Consider the following 27889-nt stretch of genomic DNA (forward strand, 5'->3'; position numbering starts at 1 on the left):
AAGTGTGGTCTAAAGGTTTCTCTGTACATCATGAACTATAACCTAAATGGAATAGTACACAGACTATAGTCTACTCTTGTGCCAATCACTGAGTTTGGCCAATCAAAGATGACCAATGATTCAAACTGTTCAAATAAGGCAAACACTGAGCTGTAACCAATCCAACTGTTTCTGTACCTCACTTCTGTTTTCAGTACATCACTTTCCTTTTGCTGTCCATAAATCTTCCACCACGTGGCTGCCCTGGAGTCTCTGGGCCTACTCTGGCTCACGAGACTGCTGATTCATGAATCATTCTGTGCTCAATTCAACTCTTTTAAATTTAATTCAGCTGAAGTTTCTCTTTTAACACCACAAACCGCCATCTTTTTCACACGACAATTCCCACCTTATATGTAGATATGCACACACCAAAAGGTAGCCAAAGGGTGCAAAGAAGTTTATTGACTATGATTCAGTAAAGACACCAAGAGTTACAATATCTGTGCATATGGCCCAACAGCGCCTACCCTCCTACAAAAAAACAAAAAAAGTCAATGACGTGCAGCAGTTAACAGCCCAACAATGGAGTCAAAGGAATGGAGCTGCCTCTTCAGGCAGTAAAGTCTCAAGTTGTACAATTAAATAATAGTCTTGGTCCACTCCTTGTGGGTCTTCTTATGGTTTCCCTTTAGAACCATAACTGAGTGACTTAGTAGAACATTCATATTCAGGATATGGCCTCCAGAAGTGGTGTTTTGTTTTGTTTTGAACAAAGACGTGCTACCTTCTCTCTTGAAGCACCAGTGCTGGGTTCAGGAGCTATAGAGGACTAAGATGTTCCCCAAGTAGCCTGAAGTAACAAGTCACATGGAAAACACAAAGCAATTGTTAAGTTCACATTTTGTAATAGAATTAAGAGCCTAATGCATAAAACTTAAGGTCATGTAACCACGAGTAAAAACTTCAGCAGCTAAAGAAAAACTCTGGAAGGCTTTTAACCCCTTCTGAACTAAGTTCCCTTTCTAAATAAGGCTGGTTTCCATGGCTGTGACAAGAGCTCATGGGGTAGCAAAAAGAGAGAGAGAATAGCACCTTAGAAGTTACTCAAACAATAGATGAAACAAACAAGTAAACAAACAAACAAAAAAACACTTTATCGTCCTTTCATCCTTAAAGAAGGCAGGTGTCTGTACACTACTTCGTGATCCCTCAAAGAATAAAAATCTGTAACCCAAATCTCAACATAAGGGATGAAGAAGGAAAATGATAGCAGCTGATGACTGGGATGTGACCACAAACCCATGAAGTAAACTAAATTATCAATGTACTCCCCTTACCACGAAGGACACCATCCAGTCATTTAAAAAGGAAGGGACTAGTTCAAATCATGATTAAGGCTACAAAATAACATGACTGAGTATTCACAGAGCACCAATTACCTCAAGTTTAGACTAGGTGTCAATCTACAAACATAGCACCCTGCATTAATCTTCACAACACACCTGCAAGGACATTACAAGAAGGAACCAAAACTGGTTCCTCATTTAATGGGATGTGGCTTTCAGTGGGTTCCTGTAACACCACCTCTTTCGCGGAGAAATGAGGACCGACAAAATATTCCCCCTCACAATTAGGTCTCTATCTTCAAATCTCTGAGAGCCCAAATTATTTACTGTCATTGTTCAAGTTGCTTTCCTCTCTCTGTTGAGGTGTCAGAAATGGTCACGTTAGACTGGCCTCAGATAACCACATAAGTTAACAAGCAGCCCCCCAAAGTACCATGGGGTTTAACCAGTGGAAATGTAAACTGCCGGTCCTGTCTTTGCCTCTTCTACTTCCTCGCATGAACACAGTCAAATCACAATGTCCTTCAACCAACCAGATTCACTAATCTGTGGACTAGGTTAACAGAAGAGGCCATGCCAAATCTACGATACAGATCTAACAACCCAAATTTTTAAAATTAGGTCTTTGCAAAAAAAAAAAAGAAAGAAATTGAGATAGAAAAAAATGATTTTTAAACTAACATATACAGCCTAAAGTGCTGTAATATGGAAACTTCCTGACCAGCTAATGAAAAACCATGCTAAGGGATCAACCTATTGAAAGAATAGAGACAGGCGAGGGGATAATTTTTGTCTCTCATCATTGAGAAATAAATCCAATCGCTATTACAGAGGACTATTCATATATGCACTATCCCTCTTCACTGATATGCCATACATATGCCTTACTGGCTTATAAAAAATCCTACATAAATTAACATCTGAAACAAGTTGTAGCAGAATGGAGTAACCTGCTGCAAGGCACTGAGAAACAGAAAGGATAAGTGTGTTATGCGCAATCTCACTTCCTCATCTCAAATGTTTTGTAAAAACCGCTTGCAAATACCATAGCTACTCATAGTTGGTGCATTTTAGAAATCAACAAAGTTTTTGAAAGACAATACACGTGAAAAGATTATTTAATTGCAAAGAACTCCTGAAATACTCCGTAAGCCCCCACTAAAAACCTGTAAAGAGTTTTTCTTGCCTCCGACCTGAAACGTCAAGAAGAAAAGTTGTAGTCACAAGAAAATAAAACAACAGGCCAGGCACAGTGGCTCATGCCTGTAATCCCAACACTTTGGGAGGCCGAGGCGGGCGGATCATGAGGTCAGGGGATTGACACCATCCTGGCCAAAATGGTGAAACCCCGTCTCTACTAAAAATACAAAAATTAGCTGGGTGTGGTGGCGCATGCCTGTAATCCCAGCTACTCGGGAGGCTGAGGCATGAGAATCGCTTGAACCCAGGAGGCAGAGGTTGCAGTGAGCCAAGATCACACCATTGTACTCCAGCCTGGCGACAGAGTGAGACTCTGCCTTAAAAAAAAAAAAAAAAAAAAGAAAGAAAGAAAATAATAAAGACTCCTTGGCCCAAATTGTACCAGCAAGACTAAATAAAATAATTTTTCTACTTCATGATTCCTTTCCTTAACTGTAAATTGATGACATTGTATTTAATACTTTAAAAACCCAGTCAAAGCAAACCAATGACTTGATCCTACCAAAACTCTAAGGAAACTAAGGCTATACACCCTAAATTATCCAAACACAACTGAGGTTGAGGTGATTAAACCAATGAGTATATGCCCTATACTAACTCACAGCTGAAAGTGTACATGGAGCAAAAAACAAAGAACACCTATCCCAAGCAAACATTTTGTCTGGTGACACGTCAGGAAATCATAAGCTCCACTTCATTTAAAAAATTATTTTGGCATCAGCAGTGTGGCAAACACTCAGGATTCTCCTTTAAACAGTTGGAAGAAAACATGTAATACATTCCAGAGCAAAGACAAATCAAACAGTATCTTTTTGCTCAGGAAAATAATTTCTTCATTCAATTACAGCATAATTTATTGAAAGTGGAGTCGTGAGTCTCTTATGAGAGTTCTTGAACAGTTTATAAATACAAGAACATTTCTTCAATAAATAAGTGGTTCCTAAAGTCTTTACTGATGATCTCCAGGATTGTCTGTCACTATGGTCTAGGCCAGCTCCACTTCTCTGACAGGCATTAGCTGCCAGTGGAATGGGATGTTTCCTGTTATTAGGTGACTCTTCTTATGTCATACAGACTTTCATCAATATGTCTCTTCATAGTCTGAATCCTGGAGGGAGAAAAACAGTAGGTGTGAAACACAATTCCAGAGTTGGAATTTAGGCAAAGACCACATGTTAGGATCCTCCAGATGGAACCTGGCTTGGGGAGACAATCACAAGTGAAATGCCACTGACTCAATACACCTAAATTCCCGCATGGAGCTTCACAGGACCTCAACATAATTGGTGTCTATTGGGCAAATTTCTGCTTTGAAGCCCTAGTGGTTTCCTTTCCCTTGGTGAATATTTTTTAAAACCTCAACACACAAGAAAGGATGCCTGTCTACAGCACCGTTTCTTAGCAAAACAAGCATTGGTGGAATCACCCCAGCGATCCTCTCCCCACTCTCTTGCAGAAATGTGCAAAATTGTGGTTAGGAATTTAGACTAGGTGTCAGTCTACCACTTATTTCTACCTCTTGCTGGCTGGCCGTGTGACCTTGGATGAAGTTATTAACTTTTCTAAGCCTCAGTTTCCTCATCTGTAAAATGGGGATAATAAAAATACACCTCATAGAACTGTTAATGAGAATTGAATGAGGCAATACATGTAAATTACTTAGCACTGCCTGGCACTTCGTAAGCACTCATTCAAGACTAGCTCCTGTTACCATTATTATTATTCATACTCATATTCATTACTTCTAACTTCAAGTGGGCCATTAGCACTATCTGGTATACCACATTTCTCTAGTCTATTCATTCTCTTTGATGACTATTTCATACCCTTCTCTCTTTCCCCAAACTTCTAACACCTCCTCTTCCCATCATTCTCAGCTGACGGCCTTGCTTTCTCCCATCACTGGGACTAGAGAAGCAATCAGTAGGGAATTTCCACAAGCTCTATCACATGTGGCCACTCATCTACATCTGGACCCATCTATTTGGCCTTCCCTATTGTTCTTATACACTCTCCCTGTCTTACTTTATGTAAGGTGAACATCTCCACTTACGCACTAGATCCTGGCATTACCCCAGCAATCCTCTCCTCTCTCTCTTGCAGCATCAATTTTTCCTTCTCTACTACATAATTCCCATCTGCATACAAATGTGCTCAATTTCTCCCATCTTAAAAAGAAAAGCCACCCATGACACTGCCCTCCACATATTGCCTGTCTCTCTGCATCCCTTCACAGCAAAACTCCTTGAAAGAGTTGTTTATAGCCACTGTCCCAATGCATCTTTCTGCAATCTTTCTTGACCCCCACCTCAGACAGGTTTTCATTCCCAATATTCCACTGAAGCTCCTTTCGCCAAGGTCACCAATGACTTCCATATTCCAAAATCATCCAATAATCAATTATCAGTTCTCATTTTACTTCACCTGACTCCACAGCAAACGATACAGTTGATCACTCTCTAGATCACTATTTCCTAAAATACTTCTTCACTTGATTCCCAGGATACCAAAATCTCCTGATTTTCTTCCTACCTCACTAGTCACTCTTTCTTAGCCTCTTTACTAATAAGTCCTCTTCATCTTCCCATACTAGAAATCTTGGAGGGCCCAGGCTCCCTCCTCTGACCCCTTCCCTATCTACATTCATTTCCCTGGAGGAAATGTCTCTATCAGTCTCTATCTGCTAATGGCTCCTAAATTTCTATCTTCAGTCCAGACCTCTCTTCTGAACTCCACACCCACAACTGCCTACTCCACATATCCACTTGGAAGTTTAGTAAGTATTTCAAACTTAATATGTCCAAACCCAACTTCTGATCTTCCTCCTAAAATCTGATTCACCCACAGACTTCCACATATTAGCAAATGGTAACTCCATTCTACCAGTTGCTCAAGTCAAGAATCTTGGAACTATCCTTGAGTCCTCTCATTTTTTCATGTATAAACACAAAAGCAGTAAATCCTTCTGGCTTTACCTTCAAACTATAATCAGAATACAACCACTCCTCACCACCTCCACCACCACCACCCTGGTTCAAACTACCAGCATCTTCAGCTACCTGGATTAATGCAAATGCCTCCTAATTGGACTCTCTGATTCTGTCATTGTTCATTACCACCCATTCTCAACACAAAAGCCAGAGTAATACTTTTAAAATAGACATCAGTTGATAGTGCTTCTCTTCCCAAACCCTCCAATGGATTCCATTTCATGGAGTAGAAGTCCAGGTCATTACAATCATCTACAAGGTTCTGTAAGATGTAGCTGCTGCGTTACTTCTCTGATGTCAACAAATACTATTCTTTGCCTTGCTGTCTTCATTCCTGCCATACTGCCCTCTTGTTACTCCAAGAACATGCCAGTCATGGCCCCTCCTCAGAGCTTTTGTACCTGTCATTTCTTCTGCCTGAAACGCTCCTCCACAATAGCCATATGGCTTGCTTCTCTCAGGTGTTTGCTCGAATATCTTCTCACTGAGGTTGTCCCTAACCTATTTAATGCCACACTCCCTATCCAGCCATCCCATCCCCCTTTTCTGCTTTTTTTCTCCATATCATTAAGTACTATCTCATATACTATATATTTTACTTATTTTTTAAAACTTTGTGAGTATTTGTACCCCAATTCAACAGAGTCTTAGAGGATGAGAAAGTTTTCCAGGCAAAGAACATTCAGTTCTCAGAGGGTAAGAATTTTTATCAGTTTTGTTCACTGCTGGTTCCTAAGCACCTAGAACAGTACACATGGCATGTGACAGATGCTCAACAAATCACTGTTGAATGGATTAATATCTGAAATGTGGATAATAACCATATGAACATTAACTTATTTTGTGTTCTCAAAAATATCCGAGCCTCCAAAGGTTGGTATTAGGTCCTCTGCACTGGCAATACCAACCTTTCTCTCATTGTCCCTTTGATACTTAAGTGCATGAGACAAACAGAAATAAAAAACACTGCAATTAGTCATCAAGCCAAGTGTAAGCCTGGCAATAAGTAAACAGGAGGCAATGACAGGTATGTATCATATGGGATCAGAAGTTCTTTATGACCTGTTTTCAACTGCACCACATCAGAGAGTCTTCCCTCCTGCTAGGATCCTAGGACACCCACCCCAGCCTCCTAACTGGACTCTCTGATTCTGTCATTAGTCACAGCGAGTACTCAAAGCAGGAGGGATGACAGCCTTTTGACATTAAAATCAAAACTTGGGCCTTCCGGGGTGCTATTTCTTATTGATAAAAGACATCAAGTTACCTAAAAGGTTATATCTCCCTAACTCCCTGAAAAATACTACGGCTCGGTGGGAAAGTTAAATTCAGGGTTGGGTCCAGCCAGTCGAAGTCTCCTAGTATGAATTCAGTGGCACAGGACACTCCTGTTTCGGGATTTTCTGTCAGTCAGTAGAAACTACTCTACGTGGCCCCCTTCCCTAACCTAAGACCACCACTTTCTGCCCATGAGACATGAAACAAATCATAGTTAGAATTGGTAGGGGTCCCCTGACTCCAAAATGCTTTGGGGGAAGATGCTGGCTCATATCTTGCTTGGACCTAATTGCATATCCTCTGCTGCGTCTGAGGGCATAGGATGGATCCTGTTAGGTAAGCAGGAAAGTGGGACATCAGCAGTAAGCAGAAGGAATGGCATGCACTTACCAGGCACTCAGCGCAACGGACACAGAGCCTCGCCATGCATGCATCTTCCTTCTCCTGATCAGTGCTGTAAAAAGAGGACAAACCACATCTGAATCACCACTATGCTCAATAGAGTAGAGCAGTTAAAAGTACAGGTGTTGAAATGAGACAGGTCTGGTTTTAGATTCCAGCTCTTCCACTCACTAGCTGGGTGACTGGGCAAATTATTTAAGCCCCAGAAGCCTGTTTCCTCATCTATAAAATGCACATATTGGCCAGGCACAGTGGTTCATGCCTGTAATCCCAGCACTTTGGGAGGATGAGGTGGGTGGATCAGCTGAAGTCAGGAGCTCGAGACCAGCCTGGCCAACATGACGAAACCCCATCTCTACTAAAAACACAAAAATTAGCTGGGCATTGTGGCACACACCTGTAATTCCACTTACTCAGGAGGCTAAGGTGGGGAATCACTTGAATCCAGAAGGCGGAGGTTGCAGTGAGCCGAGATTACACCACTGTACTCCAGCCTGGGCGATAGAGTGAGTGACACTCCCATCTCAAAAAACAAACAAACAAAAAAATGCACATATCACCACCCACCCTTAAAGCATAGTTGTTAGGAGTAAATAAAAAATAAATACATGTGAAACACATACCATAGTGCCTGGCACATAATAACTGCTCAATAAATAATCACTCATTCAGAAGTGTAGCGAGCACTGACAAAGTCTCAACATTGTGCTAGCCTAGAGGTAAAAAGATAAATAAAACTTGGGGCTGTAAAGAGCTCATGATGGGGGTGAAAGACCTGTTACAACTTAACAAATATGTTATAATGCAGTGTGATAAGGGTTTTAATAGAGTTAAGGTCAAACTGCTGCAGCAGCAAAGAGCGAGGAGTTCCCTGAGGAACAGGAATTGTTCCCTGAGGACTCAGGGAAACTCAAGAGAAGGGGCTATTTCAGCTGGGTCTTGGAGGATAAGAGTGAGTTTCCAGGCAAACAAGAGAAGGAAGGAGGGCATTACCAGCAAGACAAAAGGCGGGGTCTTAGAGGATGAGAAAGAGTTAGGAAAAATATTTGACCTAAGTATAGTATGTTAGGACAAATAAATAAGTTCATGGCAGCTGGGACATGGGGAGATGTCAGGAAACAATGTGACTTAGAGTAAAATCATAAGGGGTTTTGGATACCATGCTTAGAAATAGACATTAGCATTTTTACCAAGAGTTCTTTGCCTTTTTAGAGTCACAGATTCCTTGGAAAGGGCACAGGATGCTCTCTTATTATTGAATAAATGCACACACACACACACACACAGACACACACACACAGAGAGAGAGAGAGAGAGAGAATTCTGGACCTTCTCAATGTAAGACTCCCCTCCCCTGACATAGATGATGGAGAACAGGAGTTTTATGTAGATTTTTGTTTTGATTTCCTTTCACTACATTTATTTTTAGGGAATATACTAGATTATGCCTGCTCACTGGCAGAATAATGTTTAATAAATCTTTTTGATAACCACAATCCATGTAGCCCCTCACTTCAGAACATATGCTGACCAAGAATAGATCTTGCTTATTCAAATTGCTTTTGCCCTCCACAGCTATTCTTAAAGCCTCTCTCATTGCTCAGGCATTCTCTATCAGGAAACATCATCAGCTCAGTGCCAAATACAAGCAGAAGGAAAAATAATTGACCTGGAATTGAAAGAATGAAACATCAACTTCAGAATTTATTCAGACCATGGCACTGTACAATCTGATTTCCAAAGCAGAAGACCAGGACCATATATCAACTCCCCCATCTCTCTCCAAATTAATATTCACATACTTCACTTTCAACCTTCCTTTTGGCAGCCCTTAGCAGAACTATTCTCTTTGAAAAGAAAGTTCACCAGCAGAACTAAACTCGGTCCAGAAGAAAGGAAGGTGTGGATGTGAGGGTCTGGGTAGGACGCTAAGGAGGAAACAGGCTTGCTGCCCAGGGCTCCTGCTGGACTTACTCATCTGAAACCTCAATAGACGACTTCTTATAGCCAGACCTGCTCCTTTTCTTCAGCCCAGTAGCCTTCCTCCCCATTCTCACCAGCAGCAGAGCAACCACCACGGCTGAGGGCACAAAGACAAGGATGGAAAGAAGGGCCACAGAGGAAAGCATGGTGCCAAAACCTAGAGGTGGAGAAAGAGAAGGTAAAAGACAGGGACATGCAAATATGCCTCCTGTGACATGAGCAACTAGGTTCTACTTTTGCTCTTATATTTGTTCTGATTACAAAAGTAACGAATCATTGTGTAAAAGGTAGAAAATACACAAAAGTACAATGAAGAATAAAAATGTACCCACGATCCCACTCCTAGGAAGAAGACTTTGGTATCTACCCATTTAATCTTCTTCTAGGGGTACTGGGTATGGGGTGCATGGGGGCATATATATTTTTAAGTATGGATCATAAATTACATATTGTTTTTAACCTCCTTTTTAAACTTATTATATGATAAATAATTAACAATTCCTTCCAGATGTGATGTGTAATGGCTGCATAGCATTCTATCATATTGAATAATTTATAGAACTAATCCTCCAATGCTGGACATTCAAGTTGTTTCAAATTCTTAGAATCTATAAGTCACATTCGGATGGCCAGGCTTGTACATAAATCTTCATCTTTAGCTCTAATTCCTTAAGATGAAATTTACAATGGAATTACTAGATCAAAGGGCCTAAACTTTTAAGGCACCTGATTCATACTACCAAACTGCCTTCCAGCAAAACTGTACCATTTTCTTCTTCTGCCAGGAGTACGAATGCACTCATCTTTGAAACCTACAAGTTATTACCTTTAAAAGAAAAGAAGTAAGAAAGTGAGAGAGACAGAAAGCAAGAAAGGGAAAGAGAAGGAAGAAATGAGAGAGGGAGAGAGGAAGGGAAGGAGAAAAGAAGGGAAGTTGGGAAGGAAGAAGGAAGGAAGGAAGGGAGGGAGAGAAGGAGGGAAAAAGGGAGGGAGAGAAACTTGAAAAAGACTTGAGAAATGATGACGAATCTATAATGACCCATAATGTGCCTCTAAATCTTTGGCTCAAATCCAGTTAAGGACTAGAATGACCACTTAATCGTCATCAGGGAATAACATAGAAAAAAAAAATCAGTACTTAATCTACTCTCCTCCTGTTTCACGGTAAAGGGAAACTACTGTTCTTTGCAACGTAAAAGAAAAGCACTACCTCTCATGGTTGGGGGGTACCCTTTCAAGACACAGGCAAGAACACTATCTCATAACTGGGAATATGAACATGCTAGGAAAACTGGAATACTTCCATTTCACAGAGATAACAACCCTATATTTGCTCAGGGGTTTTCTATAAGAACTTTGGTTTTAAAATTTTTAAAAAGGGTAATGGAGAAACTATGACAACATCTGAAGAGAAAATTCAGTTTTTAAAATAAAGATTAAAAATTCACCCCAACATACATATTGGGATGGCAGAAAAATTACTTTGACTCAATGATTTAATGACCCAACTGGCTTACAAAGATAGACAGCTTTGTTTATCATCGAGCTCTCCAGAAAGCACCACCGCGGTCACAGAGCACTGCAGAAGAAGGTTGGTGGCAATGAGCTTACCCCTTTCTGTGACTGTTAGCTCTGTCATGGGAATATTATGGTGCACATCTGGGGGATTCTTCACAGCACAGCTGAATGTCCCATTGTCCTTTATGGTAGGGTTGCTTATACTTATAGATGCATCCCCTTTGTATACATTTCCAACCCAGGAAATCCGATCCTGAAATGTGCCTGCTGTGGTTGGGTACTGGAAAGACTGATAATGAAATATCTAAGAAAGCAACACCACGAGAGAAAAAGTTAACTTGGAAAATGCAATGAAAATATAAACCTCAGTAGGTCCAAAATAAAATACAACTGTATAATGGTGTGTTGTGTTTTTTTTCAGTTGGGCAACTTTTTATGCTTTTTTAACCTCCATCCTATAGGTTAACAAAACTGATCAGAAAAAGGCCCGATGAGAGACTTCTGGGATCCTAATCCTTGAATCGCTTCTAAATTCTCCCTGGAACCCTAAAGTAATAGTTCTCAACCAGAGGCAATTTCACCCTCCAAGAGATATTGCAATATCTGAAGACATTTTCTTTTTTTTTTTTTTTTTTTTTTGAGACGGAGTCTCGCTCTGTCGCCCAGGCTGGAGTGCAGTGGCCGGATCTCAGCTCACTGCAAGCTCCGCCTCCGGGTTTACGCCATTCTCCTGCCTCAGCCTCCCGAGTAGCTGGGACTACAGGCGCCCACCACCTCGCCCGGCTAGTTTTTTGTATTTTTTAGTAGAGACGGGGTTTCACCGTGTTAGTCAGGATGGTCTCGATCTCCTGACCTCGTGATCCGCCCGTCTCGGCCTCCCAAAGTGCTGGGATTACAGGCTTGAGCCACCGCGCCCGGCCAGAAGACATTTTCGATTGTCACAACTGGGGAGATGCTACTGGCATCTAGTGGGTAGAAGCCAGGGATGCTAGTAAACATCCTATAATGCGCAGGACAGCACCCACAATAAAGAATTATCTGGCTCAAAATGTCAACAGTGCCAAAGTTGGGAAACTTGGTTCTAAAGTAGCGTCTCATATTTGAATAGCACTCTACAGTTTGCCAATAATTTCCACACATTTACTCACTTGAGCCTCATAACTACATTGAACTACATGAGGCAGGTATAATTATCCCAAACGTATAAAAAGGGAAACAGGCTGGGCATGGTGGCTCACGCCTGTAATTCCAGCACTTTGGGAGGCCGAGGTGAGCGCATCACTTGAGCTCAGGAGTTCAGGACCAGCCTGGCCAACATGGCGAAACCCCATCTCTACTAAAAATACAAAAATTAGCCGAGTGTGGTGGCATACACCTGTAATCCCAGCTGCTTGGGAGGCTGAGACACGAAAATTGCTTGAACCCAGGAGGCAGAGATTGCAGTGAGCCAAGATTATGCCATTGCACTCCAGCCTGGGCAATGGAGCTAGACTCCGCCTCAAAAACAAAAAAAAGGAAAGAAAGAAACAAAACAAAGCCAAACAAAAGACTAAGTAAGTTGCTCTAAGGTATACAACTAGTAGGTGACAAAAGGGAGATTTTTGCCTATTCTCAAAGGAGGAGGGTGTAATATAATTCAGCCTCTCTCAAGTTATCTACCTTGACAATTAATATAATCCCTAAGTCTAATACGTGATAAGTACTCAATGAATATATGTTGAATTAAAACAATGCTGCCTAGGACTTGATCAGACATTTCATCGCCAAAAGTCTAATTATCAGACACTTATCAAAAGCCTTGATTAGACACTTCATCACCAAAAGCCTAATTATACCTGGGGCAGGCCAGGCAGGTATTACAATACAATATGACTTATGCAATATGGCTTATGCAAAATACAGGCTTTCTTCTTTCTTTATTACTTGGTACCTTCCCATTTAGGAACCTGGGTATTTACAACCACTGAATTGCCCAATTTTGAAAGGCAACTTCCCAGAAAAGATGCTGACTCACTTATTTGTTCATTTGTTCATGCATTTATTCAACAAATATTTGGTGCTGATTTCTAATGTGCTAGGCATTGTTAAGCAAAAGGATACGGTGGGAGCCACACAGGCATAGTTCCTACTCTCATGGAACTTACGTTTAGTGATAAAGACAGATAATGAGAAATAATAACTGTGTTGAACATTTCAAAGGGGGAGGTAAAGAATCCCTACTAATTATCAGCATCAGTGTAAAAGAGTTTGGAACTCCTTATTGACAAAACACGGCCCATTGTATATCCCCAAGATTAGTCTAGCTCGTAAATTCAATGTTAAGATCATGAAACTCATATCCTTGCTTATTGATTAATCTGACACAATCTTGACTAATTCCATGACTGCAACATCATGTTATGTAACTTTAATTCCAACTTGTATGAGTTTGCTGATTTTCTGACCAGTCTCGCAGAGGGCAGCACTAGAAGAGAGCTGCTGTTTCTCACCCAGGAAGTTCCCCATTGCTTGCTCTGTCCTACTTTTGACCAAGGAGGCAGAGCCAAATAAGGCCAGCCACAGTTTCCTGATCACTCGGAATCAAGTGAACTATTTCAAGTCTGAAAAAAAAGTGGGAGGGGAGCATGAATACAGCCTAGCTTCTTTCACTGGAGTCACCTACCTAGCCTCAAGCTATGTGGCATTCTACAATGGCTCCTAACACAGAATGCAAAGCTTATTTACACAAAGTCAAAGAGGACATTTTTCCAGTGAAGGAAACAGGATAAATAAATTAACAATACTTAAAAAAATACAATCTTCCATACAGCTATGACATTCACATTCTTGAATAACACCTATCCTGAGCTAAGGATACTGCTGGAAGCTTAAAGAGAAAAAAATTTTATAGCATTTTAATCTTCAATTAGACACCTACAATGCAACTTGGACCATAAATGTGTTTTATATGTGTGACGAAGGTTTATTGCTTCCAATATTGCAAGACCATCTGTCACCAACATCTGTCACCAACACGAGGTGCCACCATTTCCTTCAAAGGCAGCCATATAAATCAATGCAGATGTTTATACACTGGAAAAAAAGTGTCAAGATAAATCCACAAAGCACAAATATGCAAAGAGATACACCCACTGAGACAACTTAATATGACAGAAAATGAGCAGCCTTAAGAGAAAGGACGTCTGTGACTGGACCTATAGAATTTTTCTATTCAATTGTCCTGAAGGTACCCTTCTTAGTACATTAAATCTGAAAATGAAGCTATGAAATAATGCAAAAAGAAACAACAAAGAGGAAAAAAAATTAAACCACATTTCCTCTGAGTTTCTGACAGTTTTTTTCCTGCAGCTTACTTACAGAATTCTTACACGGGGCCCTATGTGACCAAATGAATGTCATATAGGATAAAAGTTCATCTATCTCTATTAAAGTAGAAGCCCATCTTCTACTCTGAGATGAGATGGCCTCAGGCATGCCTGTGATTTGCAGTAAAACAATTCCAAAACCGTTGACCAAAGGAACGTTCCAAAAAAGTACACACTTACTGATACTGTGCGGCTGCTGCTGGGAGGGCGATATGTCCAGTCTATGGTAAGCTTGTCAGTGACATCTGAAGTTGACTTGAAAGTGCATTTCAACTTGATCTTTTCTCCAACATAACCTCGGACATGGGCATCTGTGTGAATCTCCAAGGAAAGGACGATATAAACACCTAATCAAAGCAAACCCAAACACTTAAAATGCATTCATGTGGGTGGAATAGACAGATGTGAGTGAATAATTATTTTTAGAGCCCTCATCAAAAAGCCAGGGCAATAAATATGAATAAATATCTTCTCAGGCAAGCCCACAAGGGATAAGGAATTGATAGTTGCATTAATCAAAGATAGTATTTTTCAATCATTTTCTAATCTGAAATCATAACTGAAGGCTTGTGTAAAAATTTAAAATCTGGTCACACCAGCATTTTCCCAGATACAGGCTTGTGGTTCAGTTAACTACAAACAATGGGTCTGCCCATGACTGGCTAAAAGGCAACATCACCCATCCCCTTCCATCCCCCGCAGACACACACACACACACACACACTGGGAATATGGCAGTTTTTGTGGTCTAAGGGACTTACTCCAAGTATAGCATGGTTGCATCATGAAGCTACCATTGCCTCATCAACAGCAAAATGAGAACTGGAAGTAAGAATGGGAACATTTATTTCGAATAATTTTCTGAAACTGCCTCCAAGGTACTATCTAGTTTTTCCCTTTTTCTTAAAGCTGGCTGAGGAATCACACATCCATTAAAAGTAAATCATGGGGAAGAAAACAGAATAGGTGAACGCATTCTAGCAAGTGAAAATAAAGTATCATTTTAAAACCCACTAGAGACTTATTTTTTCCAAAACCACTCATGTACCCAAATCTGACACTTTATCTCCCTGAAAAGGGCTGGCACTTTATTCTAACCAGTTCCTTCTGCTTTCAGAGAACAAAATCTTATCTTTCCCTACAGAGCCATATTTTAGGAAATTACATTGCCAGTACTTTGTTCTTCCTGCTTCCTTATCTACCTCGAGAAGCCATGAATCTTCTGGTGGCCAAGACAAACAGAGCAGCAAGATTTCAGAAGAGTGCAAACCCACACGCTGTCCTGAAAATCAGCAGTACAGTACAGACAGAACGGTGTAGTGATTGAGCACGCAGGTCACGGCTCCTACGCCAGAGGGTCTGGGTTCAAATCCCGGCACTGTTACCTGCTGGGTCTGCAACCTTAGCAAGTTACCGTACTGCTTCAGTCTCCTCACCGTCATGGGAATGGTGATAATAGTACTTACCTCAGAAGGCCACTGGGAGGATTAAAAGAGTTAAAACACATAACACACTATGGCGGGCGCGGTGGCTCAAGCCTGTAATCCCAGCACTTTGGGAGGCCGAGGCGGGCGGATCATGAGGTCAGGAGATCGAGACCATCCTGGCTAACACGGTGAAACCCCGTCCCTACGAAAAATACAAAAAACTAGCTGGGCGAGGTGGTGGGCGCCTGTAGTCCCAGCTACTGGGGAGGCTGAGGCAGGAGAATGGCGTGAACCCAGGAGGCGGAGCTTGCAGTGAGCCGAGATCCGGCCACTGCACTCCAGCCTGGGCGACAGAGCCAGACTCCGTCTCAAAAAAAAAAAAAAAAGAAGCCTACTCAAACCAGAGTAAGTGCTCAGTGCGTGTTAGACAGTGTCACTGTCATTATTGCCACCTCTTCAGTCCTGCCCACACACTCTCAACCTTTCCTGTCACAGTTATGAGTCATCAGTTCCACTGCCTTTACTTCTGCCAGCTTTGAGTCATTTTTCTTGCTCCTCTCTAGACAATCCAGTCTGTTGACATTCCTTTTGAAAGGAGGAGACCAAAACTGAACCCACTAATAAGAACTCGTAAGAATATGACCCATCCCAAAGACGAAGATTACTTCTGGTATGCCTATGGCACCCTTTCTGACTTTGCCATGCTAAACCTGTCCTGCCTTCTGTGCCTTTGCAAACGCTGTCCCTCTGCTGGAAAGCTTTTATCCCTCAGTCCCCACTCTCTTAGGCCTGCAATCCTGACCCATCACTGTAAGAAAATCCTTATTCATCACTCAAGATCTAACTCTAAAAACTGGGAGATGGAAATGAATGGACAATGTATACTCTTCCCATGTCTATTCCTTTATCCTAAAACGTAAGTATAGTATAGAGATTTAAAATAGAGATTTAGAATTAGCCAGACCTGTACTTGAGTTCTAGCTCAGCTACTTTCTGGTTATGAGACCTTGATCTCGGTTACCTAACCAGTTCAAGCTTCAATGTCTTCACTCAGTAAATGGGAATAATAACAAGATCTCCTTCACTGGATCACTCTGAAGAGCGACCATAATCAAAAAAGATAACTTTTTATTTTGATCATGTTGTTCATTTCACAACATGAAATGCTTGGCACAGCATCTGGAATAAAAACTTTAATAAATGTTAGCTATTATTATTAAAATGAACACCACACATATTCAAAAACGTTCAATAATTTCCTATTGGGCTACAAAATAAAATTCAAACAGTGGCAATCTAGCCCCACACTTCTGTCACTGCATCCCATCTACTTTCCCAATCCCTTCATCATTACTTGAATGTCCTGCCATTTCCCACATGTACTGTGTCCTTTCAAGTCACTGAGCCTGTCTTTCAACAGCTCTCTGTCTGAAAGGCTCTCCCCACCTCTAACAATCCTGCCTGGGTTGTTCCCCACCACACCACATCCCCAACATTCACACACCTTCAAATTCCAGCTCAAATATCAGCACCCTTTGTGGTGCCTTCCCAAATTCCCTGATGCGGTTCATCGCCCTTTCTCCTCCTAACACTAGGTACATAATCCTGCACAGGCACAGATGCCATCGATTGCACCTAGTTACAAAGGCTATTCCTCTATCAAATGTTAGCACCTTCAGGGCAAAAATTCAGAGTGAGGGGAGCAGGCAGAGAGACACTGAGAGAAACAGGCAGACAGGTCACCAGAAATTCTAGTATAGGAACAAAGCATGCTTATAAATCACCCACTTTATTCCTATCACCTTATTTATAGTACATTCAATACTCTTAACTCCCCTACACTCCTATCTTTCCATTGCACCCTTTCAGGAAAAGCTCAGCTCTAGATGACCACAACTAGACTGGGCTAGTATACCCTAAACAAGAAAAATCACACAACTGGACAATTACCATAAGAAATGTGTTAATGTCACCCACAGCTGAGTCCTCAACGAGGCCTGGCAAACCTTTAACTGGCCTTGGTTAGCTTCCCATTCCATGATTCCTCAAGCCCTTGTCATTCTTCCTCAGTCCTCCATGCAACCTCCAAACCCCTCATTCTCAGGAGAAAATGTTACCTCTTACATCGTCATGAAACTTGAGGCCATATAAACGGCCCAGGCACACATTCCTGCATCTGCTCCCATCCTTACTTCCAACTGAAAGGATGTGGTGTCCCTTTTCCGACGCAAGGCCAGATCCTCTGCTCTGCCTGGATTCATCCCCTCTATTCCCTGCTTTAGCAGAAAAACCCTCTTTAGGCCGGGCATACTGGTTCACACCTATAATCCCAGCACTTTGGGAGGCCGAGGCAGGCGGATCATATGAGGCCAGGAGTTCAAGAGCAGCCTGGGCAACACAGCGAAACCCTGTCTCTACTAAAAATACAAAAGAAATTAGCCGGGCATGGTGGCACACGCTTGTAGTCCCAGCTACTCAGGAAGCTGAGGCAGGAGAATCGCTTGAAACTGGGAGGCAGAGATTGCAGTGAGATGAGATCACACCACTGCACTCCAGCCTGGGTGACTGAGCAAGACTCTGTCTCAAAAAAAAAAAAAAAAAAAGAAAAAACCCTTTCTACTGCCTTCAACCCCTCCCCTTCAGCCTCTAAATACACAGGTTTCTCCCATCCTTAAAAAACAAATAGCAATTTTTAAAAATCTTTCCTTAACACTGTAATATTACTCTAGTTACCAACTACTGCCCTTTCTCTCCCTTCTAAGCCAAGTTTGTGAAAGAGTGGCCTATACTTGAGGTCTCCATTTCCTCCTTCCCATTCACTTATGGACTTTATGGTACAACTGAACTCCACTACCACTTGTGGTAAAAGGCATCATATATCTTTAAATTGTAAAATCCGAGGGATAAAAACTACAGTAAACACTTTTCTATCCTTATTTTACTGGATCCTCTACCAGTGACTAATGAACTTCTCTATCCCAAAGCTTGCATGTCAATTATCTCATTCATTCACTCATTCTTCAAACATACATTTACTGAGCATTTGTTCTGTGCCACCCTCTGGGTTTGGAATTAAATGCAAGCAAAATAAATACACTCCCTTGTATACTTGAAACACAGTAGAAGTTTGATACATTCATTAACTAATCATGAAGACAAATGCATAATTACAAACTCGGATAACTACTATAAAGGAAGGGAAAAGAAAGTGGCTACAGGTACGGCCCCTGTTATGTTGGGGGAGAGGAGAGTGGTTAATGAAAGCTTCCCTGAAAGTTACTCTTGAGCTAAGATCTGAAGGAAGAGGTAACAAGATGAGGAGAGGGAGGGCATTCCAGGCAGAGGACACAGCACATGCAAAGGTCCTTCACCAGGAAGGAGCTTAGTCAGTCAAGGGGCTGAAAAGGAGTGTGACTGCAACACAAAAAATACGAAAGGGAGAGAAAAGAGAATGAGATGTGGTTGGGAAGTAAACAAAAACCAGACCGGGGAGGACCTTAGAGATTTGGGTCCTTATCCTTAGAGTAATAGGAAGCCATGGAAAGTACTTAACTGTGGGACTGAACAAGAAGAGACCTGATGAAATTTGCGTTCTTAAAAGATCACTTTAGAGAAGACACTTACTTACAAGGAATCAAGAGTGAATATGGGGAAATTGAGCACGTTGGGAGGCCCAGGCAGGTGGATCACCTGAGGTCAAGAGTTCGAGACCAGCCCGGCCAACATGGTGAAACCCCGTCTCTACTAAAAATGCAAAAATTAGCTAGGCGTGGTGGTGGGAGGTGGAGGTTGCACTGAGCCGAGATCACACCACTGCACTCCAGCCTGGGTGATAGAGCGAGACTTCGTCTCTTAAGAAAAAAAAATTGTGAATGAGTGAATATGGGGAAATTGAGCACGTTGGGAGGCCCAGGCAGGTGGATCACCTGAGGTCAAGAGTTCGAGACCAGCCCGGCCAACATGGTGAAACCCCGTCTCTACTAAAAATGCAAAAATTAGCTAGGCGTGGTGGTGGGAGGTGGAGGTTGCACTGAGCCGAGATCACACCACTGCACTCCAGCCTGGGTGATAGAGCGAGACTTCGTCTCTTAAAGAAAAAAAAAATTGTGAATGAGTGAATATGGGGAAATTATTGAGGAGGTTACTATGGTAGTCAAGTAAGAAAGAAGGGAAGTTTGAACTAAGTATGGCTGTGGAATATTAGGGAAAGGGAGATATGAAGGATGACTCCCAGGTTTCTGACTTCCTGATGCCATTCACTGAGAAGGGAAGACTAGAAAAGTACTAGGCTTGGCAGGGGAACAGGAGTTTGATTCTGGATGCATTTAAGGTGCCTCTGAGATACCCAAGGGATAATGTCAAGGGAGTGGTTGGTTTAGGGCAAAGGTCAGCAAATTATGGCCCATGAGCTAAATGGAAGCAAATGGATCTAGTAGAAACGGAACAAACTAAAAATAACCAGCAACTGACCTGACTGCCAGCTCTGGGTGTGACCAGATTGGCCTAAATCAATTATTAACAGCTAAAAAAATTTACAATGTCTTTTAAAATAAGCTTTTATTAGAACACAGCCATGTTCATTTGTTGATGTATTTATCTGTGGCTGCATTTTTTGCAGAATTGAATAGTTGCCACCAGAGACCATGTAGCCCACAAAGTCTAAAATACTCTCTGGCCCTTTACAGAAAATGTTTGTCAACCCTTGGTTTAGAACAAAGAGACATGGATTACAATTTAAAATCAGAATCTCTTTAGTTTCCCTCCAACCAACTCCACCACTGATTGTGTTACACATACACACACACAGGTACTCACTCACTCTCTGTCTCCCCACATCTCTGACAGTATGTATCAAATATCTAAGGCTGTTATTTTCTTATCCATCCTTTAAACACTGGTGTTCCTTAGAGATCTAGCCTGAATATATAGTCATTCAACATATTCTCCTTGGACAATCCTATTCACTTGTAGATTTAACAACCACTAATAGGATAATGATTTCCCAATCTATATTACTAGCCATGACCTGCCTCTGAGTGTTCAAGTGTTACCGGATATACTCTCTTGAATATCACCACCACATGACCTCAAATCGAATGTCGTAAACATTTGTTTGTTGCCAGCTCAACATCCATTTCCCCTGATCTCCTAATAATATCCCTTTTTTTTTTTTTTTTTTTTTTGATACCTACCTTTTCCCACATAGCCTATTAGAGCCTATGAGCTAGGAGGAAGATGACACTATCTGTCAGGATCCAGGCAGGAAACGGAAGGCACAATCAGTTGAGGTTGTGAAAAGTGTATGGGCCACTTTTCTTTTTTCTTTTCTTTTCTTTTTTTTTTTCAAGACAGGGTCTCACTCTATTGCCCAGGCTACAGTGCAGTGGTGACATCTCAGTTCATTGCAACCTCTGCCTCCCAGGTTCAAGTGATCCCCCACTTCAGCCTCCCAAATAGCTGAGACCACAGGTGTGCCACCACACCTGGCTAATTTTTTGTATTTTTGGTAGAGACGGGGTTTCGCCATGGTTGCCTGGGCTGGACTCAAACTCCTGAGCTCAGACAATCCTCCCACCTCAACCTCCCAAAGTGTTGGGATTACAGGCATGAGCCACCATGCTCAGCCTAGGTCACTTTTCGAAGGGACTTTTCCCAAGGTTAAGGAAGCTGACAACAGCACAAAGCCTTTACCATCCCCAGGTCTGAAGGGCAAAGGGAGGAAATGGTGTTACTAGATCCTGATAAGAGTGGGAGCTGTGGGCTACCTGACAGTGGCTGTTGTTAGACGGATACAAGCACTGTGGATCATGGCACCAAGAGAGGGAGGGAGCAGGAAATAAATATCCTGATCTTCTCTCTCCTGCCCTCCAATCTCCTGCCAAAGCCTCCCATTGGCCAAATCTAACTGCAAACCAGAGGAAGAGAGCCTGAATGATGTACTCTATACAGTCAGCTTTCCAAAGAGTAGAGTAGAGCAGAGAATGAGTCTGGCGGGAGGGGAGAAAACTAAAAGTAAACAGTAACTGACTTTACTGCCAGCTGAGGCTGACTCGGATTTACTTAAACCAATCATTACATCTAGTGGTGTACTGGTAAACAGCAAAACATTTTTACAAAAAATAAAAAGCGCCAGATACATAGGGTTGGACAATTTCTGTGGTGCAAACACTCCTATCATGGTCAATTTCAAGCTATACATGTTAAGTCCCTAATGCTGACATAGGAAGAGATGTATTAATATTTAATTGGCTCTAAAGAGCCAATTAAGTATTAATATACCCCAATCATATCATCCCAATCACAAAGATAGGTTTTGGGTCAATATGTGATCTAAGTTAATCCAATCAAAGTGAGTTTCAGAAAACCTGCTTTGAAAGTTATTTAATGCCCTCCACCCCATGCCCGCGTTGTTTATTTTTTGTTTTTTTGAGATGGGGTCTCGCTATGTTGCCCAGGCTGATCTTGAATTCCTGGGCTCAAGTGATCCTCCCATCTTGGCCTCGCAAAGTGCCAAGATTACAGTCATGAGCCACCATGCCCAGTCCTCCATGCCTTGTTTATGCTCCTCTCTACGTCTAAAATTTTCTTCACTCCCTATCTCTAACAAACTTATTCCTCTTTCAAGATTTAACTTCACCTCCAGGAAACCTTTCCTTTATTCTCATGCCAGATCAAAGCATCTCTTCTCCATCCTCATGGTTTCTAATGCATTTATTTCTTAGTATCAGACTCCAAAATCATCTATTGACTTATGTCTTCTCCAGTAGATCCTGAGCCCATCAAAACAGAGCCTAGCGTACTATGGATGTCTAGTCATATTTATTCAACTAGACCAAACAAACAACGGTTTTCTTTTTTTTTTTTTTTTTTTTTTTGAGACAGAGTCTCACTCTGTCACCCAGGCTGGAGTGCAGTGGCGCAATCCTGGCTCACTGCATCATCCACCTCCCGGGTTCAAATGATTCTTCTGTATTTTTAGTAGAGACAGGGTTTCACCATATTGGCCAGGATGGTCTCGAACTCCTGACCTCGTGATCCGCCCGCCTCGGCCTGCCAAAGTGCTGGGATTACAGGCATGAGCCACCGCGCCCAGCGTACTTTCCTTTTTATAAAACAAAAATTATTACAAAATAAGCGTTAAAATTACACATTCTGGTTACTATAGTAAATTTTGGTTACTAAACCAAATTTTGTTTGCTAAATTATAGTAAGTACACCATCAATAAACCCACCTACCTACCAATTTTTTCCTTGTTAATATATCTGAACTCCATATTTATGAGCATGATTTTGCCACAAAGTTATCAACATTTAAAGTCACTTTGTTGAAATCTAAATACTGGATATGTGGGGTCTTAATTGTATAGTTAAAGAAAAATAAGAAAAGTAATAGTTTATCCATGGATGAACTAAAATTCAGGGCTGGTGAAAAAAAAATCAACTCCAAATGATGATAATTTTGTACAGTCCTACATAAAACTCTGAGAACTAGAAGAAATTATTACCTTTCTTCTTTTTCTTGATTTTTTTTGGTTCTAATTCACTTGTTTATTTTGGGGAAGGAAGACTTTGGTATGGAGCAAAGAAATATCAAAACTACTTTAAATGGAATAAAACCAACTTTATTCTTTTTTTCCCCCGTACTGGTAGATAAAGCAAACTTTATAAGTGGACTGTTGAAAGAAAAGTGCCTTTTAAGAGTGTTTACTTTCCCAGTGTCTTTCCAAGTTTAAGATACAGAAGCATTTGTTCAAAGGACAGAAAACATCTAAAAGTTTAGGCTCAAGATCAATCTTTACAGACTGATATTTTCAGTTTTTTGTTTGTTTGTTTTTTGAGACAGAGTCTCACTCTGTCACCCAGGCTGGAGTGCAGTGGGGTGATCTCAGCTCACTGCGTCCATGGATGAACTAAACTATTCTATACTGTTAGACATCAGGGTGTTGACTCCTTTTTGGGGAGAAAGGATAATGACAGGAAAGAAGTACAAAAGAAGGCTTTTGGAATGCAAGAAACATTCTATATATCCTGATTTGGGTGCTAGTTACCCATGTGTGTTCAGTTTCTGAAAATTCATTGAGCTGTATACACTTATGACATGTACTTTTCTCTACATATATTATACTGAAATTAAAAAGTGATTTAAAACCAATGGATGTAAGATAGTTTGTCTCTTCTACTCATAAAAAAAAAAATACCAATCCCACATTAATTCACTCAGAAATGTCCATCCCAGGCCTAATGCCCTTACCTCTTCATCTGAGCAGAAAAGCATTCTTGCCAGGTAAAAACAGCCAACTATAGAAATATTCATAATAATTAACAAAAACTGTTTAGTCTGGGGGAAAAATAAGAAAATCATATTTTAACATAAGTAATTTTACACATGAAAGAATTAAATGTGTCAATAAAGCCCCCAATCTTGTATGCCCCATTTTCTAAAATATAAATCTACTGATATTTCATTCATATTGCACACTTAAGTAAAAAAGAGAAAAGTTTAAGAACCCTAGGTCCCCTAGTCTACCATTTCTAAATACTTAGATAACTGATATAGCAGGACCAGACTTATAACTTAAGGAGAATTCAAATAATCTAATAATTTAAGTGGCCTTATTTTTGAAAACAAAAGGCAAATAAACACTGACATGAAACCAAACTCTACCACATAAGATTTAAAAGACCAAACACATGGATGAACCTTGAAAACAAGCAAAATGAAAAAAGCCAGTCACCAACTCTACCACATAAGTTTTTTTTTTTTTTTTTTTTTTTGAGACGGAGTCTGGCTCTGTCGCCCAGGCTGGAGTGCAGTGGCTGGATCTCAGCTCACTGCAAGCTCCGCCTCCCGGGTTTACACCATTCTCCTGCCTCAGCCTCCGGAGTAGCTGGGACTACAGGCGCCCACCACCTCGCCCCGCTAGTTTTTTGTATTTTACGTAGAGACGGGGTTTTACCGTGTTAGCCAGGATGGTCTCGATCTCCTGACCTCGTGATCCACCCGTCTCGGCCTCCCAAAGTGCTGGGATTACAGGCTTGAGCCACCGAGCCCGGCCAACCACATAAGATTAAAAGACCAAACAAATGGATGAACCTTGAAAACATGCAAAGTGAAAAAAGCCAGTCACCAAAAGCACACATTGTGTAATTCCATTTACTTTATTTATTTATTTATTTTTTTAAGGTAGGGTCTCACTCCATCACTTACGCTGGAGTGCAGTGGTGCAATCCCAGATCACTGCAACTCCCACCTCCCACGTTCAAGTGATTCTTCTGCTTCAGCCTCCCAAGAACTGGGATAACAGGGGCATGCCACCACACTCAGCTAATTTTTTTTTTTTTTTGGTAGAGATGGGGTTTTACCATGTTGGCCAGGCTGGTCTCAAACTTCTGACCTCAAATGATCCACACACCTTGCCCTCCCAAAGTGCTGGGATTACAGACATTATTCTATTTATATGAAATGTCCAGAATAGGCAAATCAATAGACACAAAAAAATAGACTGGTGGTTGCCAGCGGCAAAGAGAAATGGGGAATGAGATGTGATTGTTAATGGGTATCAGGTTTCTCTTTGGGGTGATGAAAATGTTCTAAAATTGATCATAGTAATGATTGCATAACTGTGAATATACTAAAAACCATTCAATTATGCCCCTTAAGAGAGTAAATTGTATGGCATGTGAATAATATGATAAACCAGTTGTTTCTTTTTTGTTTTTGTTTTTTGAGACGGAGTTTCACTCTTGTCGCCCAGGCTAGAGTGCAATGGTGAGATCTCAGCTCACTGCAACCTCTGCCTCCTGGGTTCAAGCGATTCTCCTGTCTCGGCCTCCCGAGTAGCTGGGATTACAGGCGCCCGCCACCATGCCTAGCTAATTTTTTTTTGTATTTTTTAGTAGAGACGGAGTTTCACCATGTTGGTCAGGCTGGTCTTGAACTCCTGACATCAGGTGATCCAGCTGCCTCAGTCTCCCAAAGTGCTGAGATTACAGGCAAGAGCCATACACCCTACCACCAGTTATTTTTTAAAAGGCAAAATATCTATTCCACAAGTACACAGACATTGTAAAATCAACTTTTAATGTTTCATTGAATTATATGATCTGCTGGACTTGACACATGCTCTTCAAAGCAAAATGACATTAGATTTAAGAAAACACCATTTCTAGATTTTTTTTCTCAATAAGACAATATTTGAGTATTTCTTGTGTGTGTGTGTGTGTGTGTGTGTGTGTGTGAAAGATAGAGAGAGAGAGTGGATTGGGTGTATTAGGAGTGACAGTAGGCCAGCCTAAATACCACATGGCAAAGTAATTTAGCTAAAAAAACTGGAGACTTATGATGACACAGGCAGCTGGGAGGGATCACGGGGTGTGCTGGCAACATGAATATTAGTCACCAGTTAAAATAAAAACTTTCCAGCCTTATCTGCTAAGATTTAGGACACCTGAAGTCTTTACATTATTTATATTTATATAATATTAAATATCTTTCAGAAATCCCCATTACCCTCAAGGAAATTTTATAAAGCTAGCAATTCACTCTAATGCTAGATATACCAATATTTTATTTCCCAGGAAGACACACATACATAAGGTAATTACGTTGAACTGACATTTATGCAATTTGAAAATTATATGAAAGCAAAACTCACCTAAATTTTAAGATGTGAATGTCAGTGTGAATACTCTACTTCTGATACTACTTAATAGATTAAATTTTAACAGAATTAAATGCTCTTTCTTGTATTAAAAAAGTTATTAAAATGCTAAAGTAGTTGATTTTCATCAATATGTTTCTCTATAATGAATCACATCACATCTCTTCTGTGACTAACAAAAATTTCATTTTACAGACCACAATAATCACCTACAAAAATAAAATTACCAACTGTCATGATTTTGTTTCCCAAAACTACTGGGACAAACTACTGAATGCTAGAACTGTCATTTTTCTAATCAGGGTATACAGCGCCCAAACCACAGCAGTCAACCTCATCACAAAATAACACCAGGTGCTCCCAAAGCCAGAGCGCTTTGTGGTTCCATCAAGTATGCCATCACCAAACTACAATGACAGGTCACGCAAGGTGGAAAAGCTCCCAAGGCTCAGACAAGGACTGACAAAATACCAACTACCCTCAACGGTGTGGTGATGACATCGTCCCAACGTCCCGCTCCCTCCTTGCCTCCCAGAGCTATGCCGGGGCTTTTCGGAGACCCTCCCCACCCGGAACCGGAAAAGCGACCATCTTCCCTAACCCCTCAAGCCGGAAGTGGAGCGTAGCCGGCCGGAGCACTCACCCTGGAAGAACAGGACGCCCAGCAGAGGGAAGAGAGCGTAGCCACGGCCTCCTGCTGCTCCGCTCTGCTGCATCCCGGCAGCTCTCCAGATGCTTGCACACCTTGTTTACAGCTCCCAGTAACGACACAGGTAACGCCGGAAGTGACGTCAGGTCAGGGGGCCGAGAGACAAATGGCGATCCGAAGTTACCATAGGAACCTGGCTTCTTTCCAGAACCACACCTGGTTTCACTGACCAGCGATTCATTAACTTTCAGGCGGGAGCTAATTGCTTGAAAATGAAGTAGGCTACAGACTTTAAATATTTACAAGTTTGTTTTTGTGGAATTCTGCAGAACTAAATAATTTTGATGCTCTGCATATCAGACATCGTTTTTTACGTCTCGAGATTTAGTTGAAGGTTCTCAGAATACACTCCCGTAAATGTAGAGTTCAGAAACACCTGGGAGACCATACAGCATAGATAAATATATATTAGGCGCTTGTAGTGATATGTGCCACAAGCCTCATTGGTTGTTGTCCTTTTTAGGGTAGCTATCACAGCATCCAAAATTAGGGGTTTATTAAATTACTTTTGGCAGTGGCAATGATGATCAAATCATTACAGTCTGTATTAGAGGAAAAGGAGAACTGGGATTTGTGTGTCTTTGGTTGGAAAAGTAAGAAAGTTATGTTATCACAGTACTTGAAGTGAGATAGCGTCACATACTTCTGAAAAAGAGATGGTACAATAAGTACACTGCTGTCATAATCAGTAAGCCTCTTCCCTGGAAACAGCCACGTGTCAATGAAAGCAGGAGGAGAATAAAAGTATGCTTTCGCTTTGGGAAAGAATAAGTTTCCATTTTTCAGTTTTCATTCCTTTACTAGACTTGAAAGCCAGTAGTTTTCCCTATTAAAAATGTAATGCAAAGTACTAAATATAATCTTTGATACTTTTCTTTGAAAGAACGCTCAAACTAAGTAGTATTGTTATGCCCAATTCCCAGCTATCCAAAGCAATGTGAAAATTCTGTGGAAATCTGTATACTTCTGTTTACCCAGTAGAAACTAATTGTATCCATTATTGACTTACAGGTTGTCTCTACTAAGAA

General features: G+C 41.2%; 1 protein-coding gene across 1 annotated transcript; it reads right to left on the minus strand.

Moving 5' to 3' along the window:
* Window positions 1–418: 418 nt before the first annotated feature.
* Window positions 419–27772, minus strand: MPZL3 (myelin protein zero like 3). The gene is made up of 6 exons (XM_033205899.1): window positions 26796–27772; window positions 14245–14411; window positions 10793–11003; window positions 9173–9338; window positions 7187–7250; window positions 419–3636 (listed from the first exon to the last, which is right to left on the minus strand). Exons 1-6 carry the CDS (start codon window positions 26866–26868, stop codon window positions 3610–3612), a joined length of 708 nt encoding a protein of 235 aa, XP_033061790.1. The 5' UTR covers window positions 26869–27772; the 3' UTR covers window positions 419–3609.
* Between the last annotated feature and the right edge of the window lie 117 nt (window positions 27773–27889).

Source organism: Trachypithecus francoisi, unplaced genomic scaffold (genome assembly GCF_009764315.1).
Source record: "Trachypithecus francoisi isolate TF-2019V2 unplaced genomic scaffold, Tfra_2.0 Lachesis_group8, whole genome shotgun sequence".
Classification (NCBI taxonomy): domain Eukaryota; kingdom Metazoa; phylum Chordata; class Mammalia; order Primates; family Cercopithecidae; genus Trachypithecus; species Trachypithecus francoisi.

Excerpts from the sequence above, each read along its gene's own strand:
- MPZL3 (XM_033205899.1), bottom strand. The coding sequence starts at position 26,868 with ATGCAGCAGAGCGGAGCAGCAGGAGGCCGTGGCTACGCTCTCTTCCCT. Across the intron at positions 9,339-10,792 it reads GCTAACAGTCACAGAAAGGG|GTTTTGGCACCATGCTTTCC; the intron begins GTAAGCTCATTG and ends CTCCACCTCTAG. Across the intron at positions 3,637-7,186 it reads TCCGTTGCGCTGAGTGCCTG|GATTCAGACTATGAAGAGAC; the intron begins GTAAGTGCATGC and ends TTCTCCCTCCAG.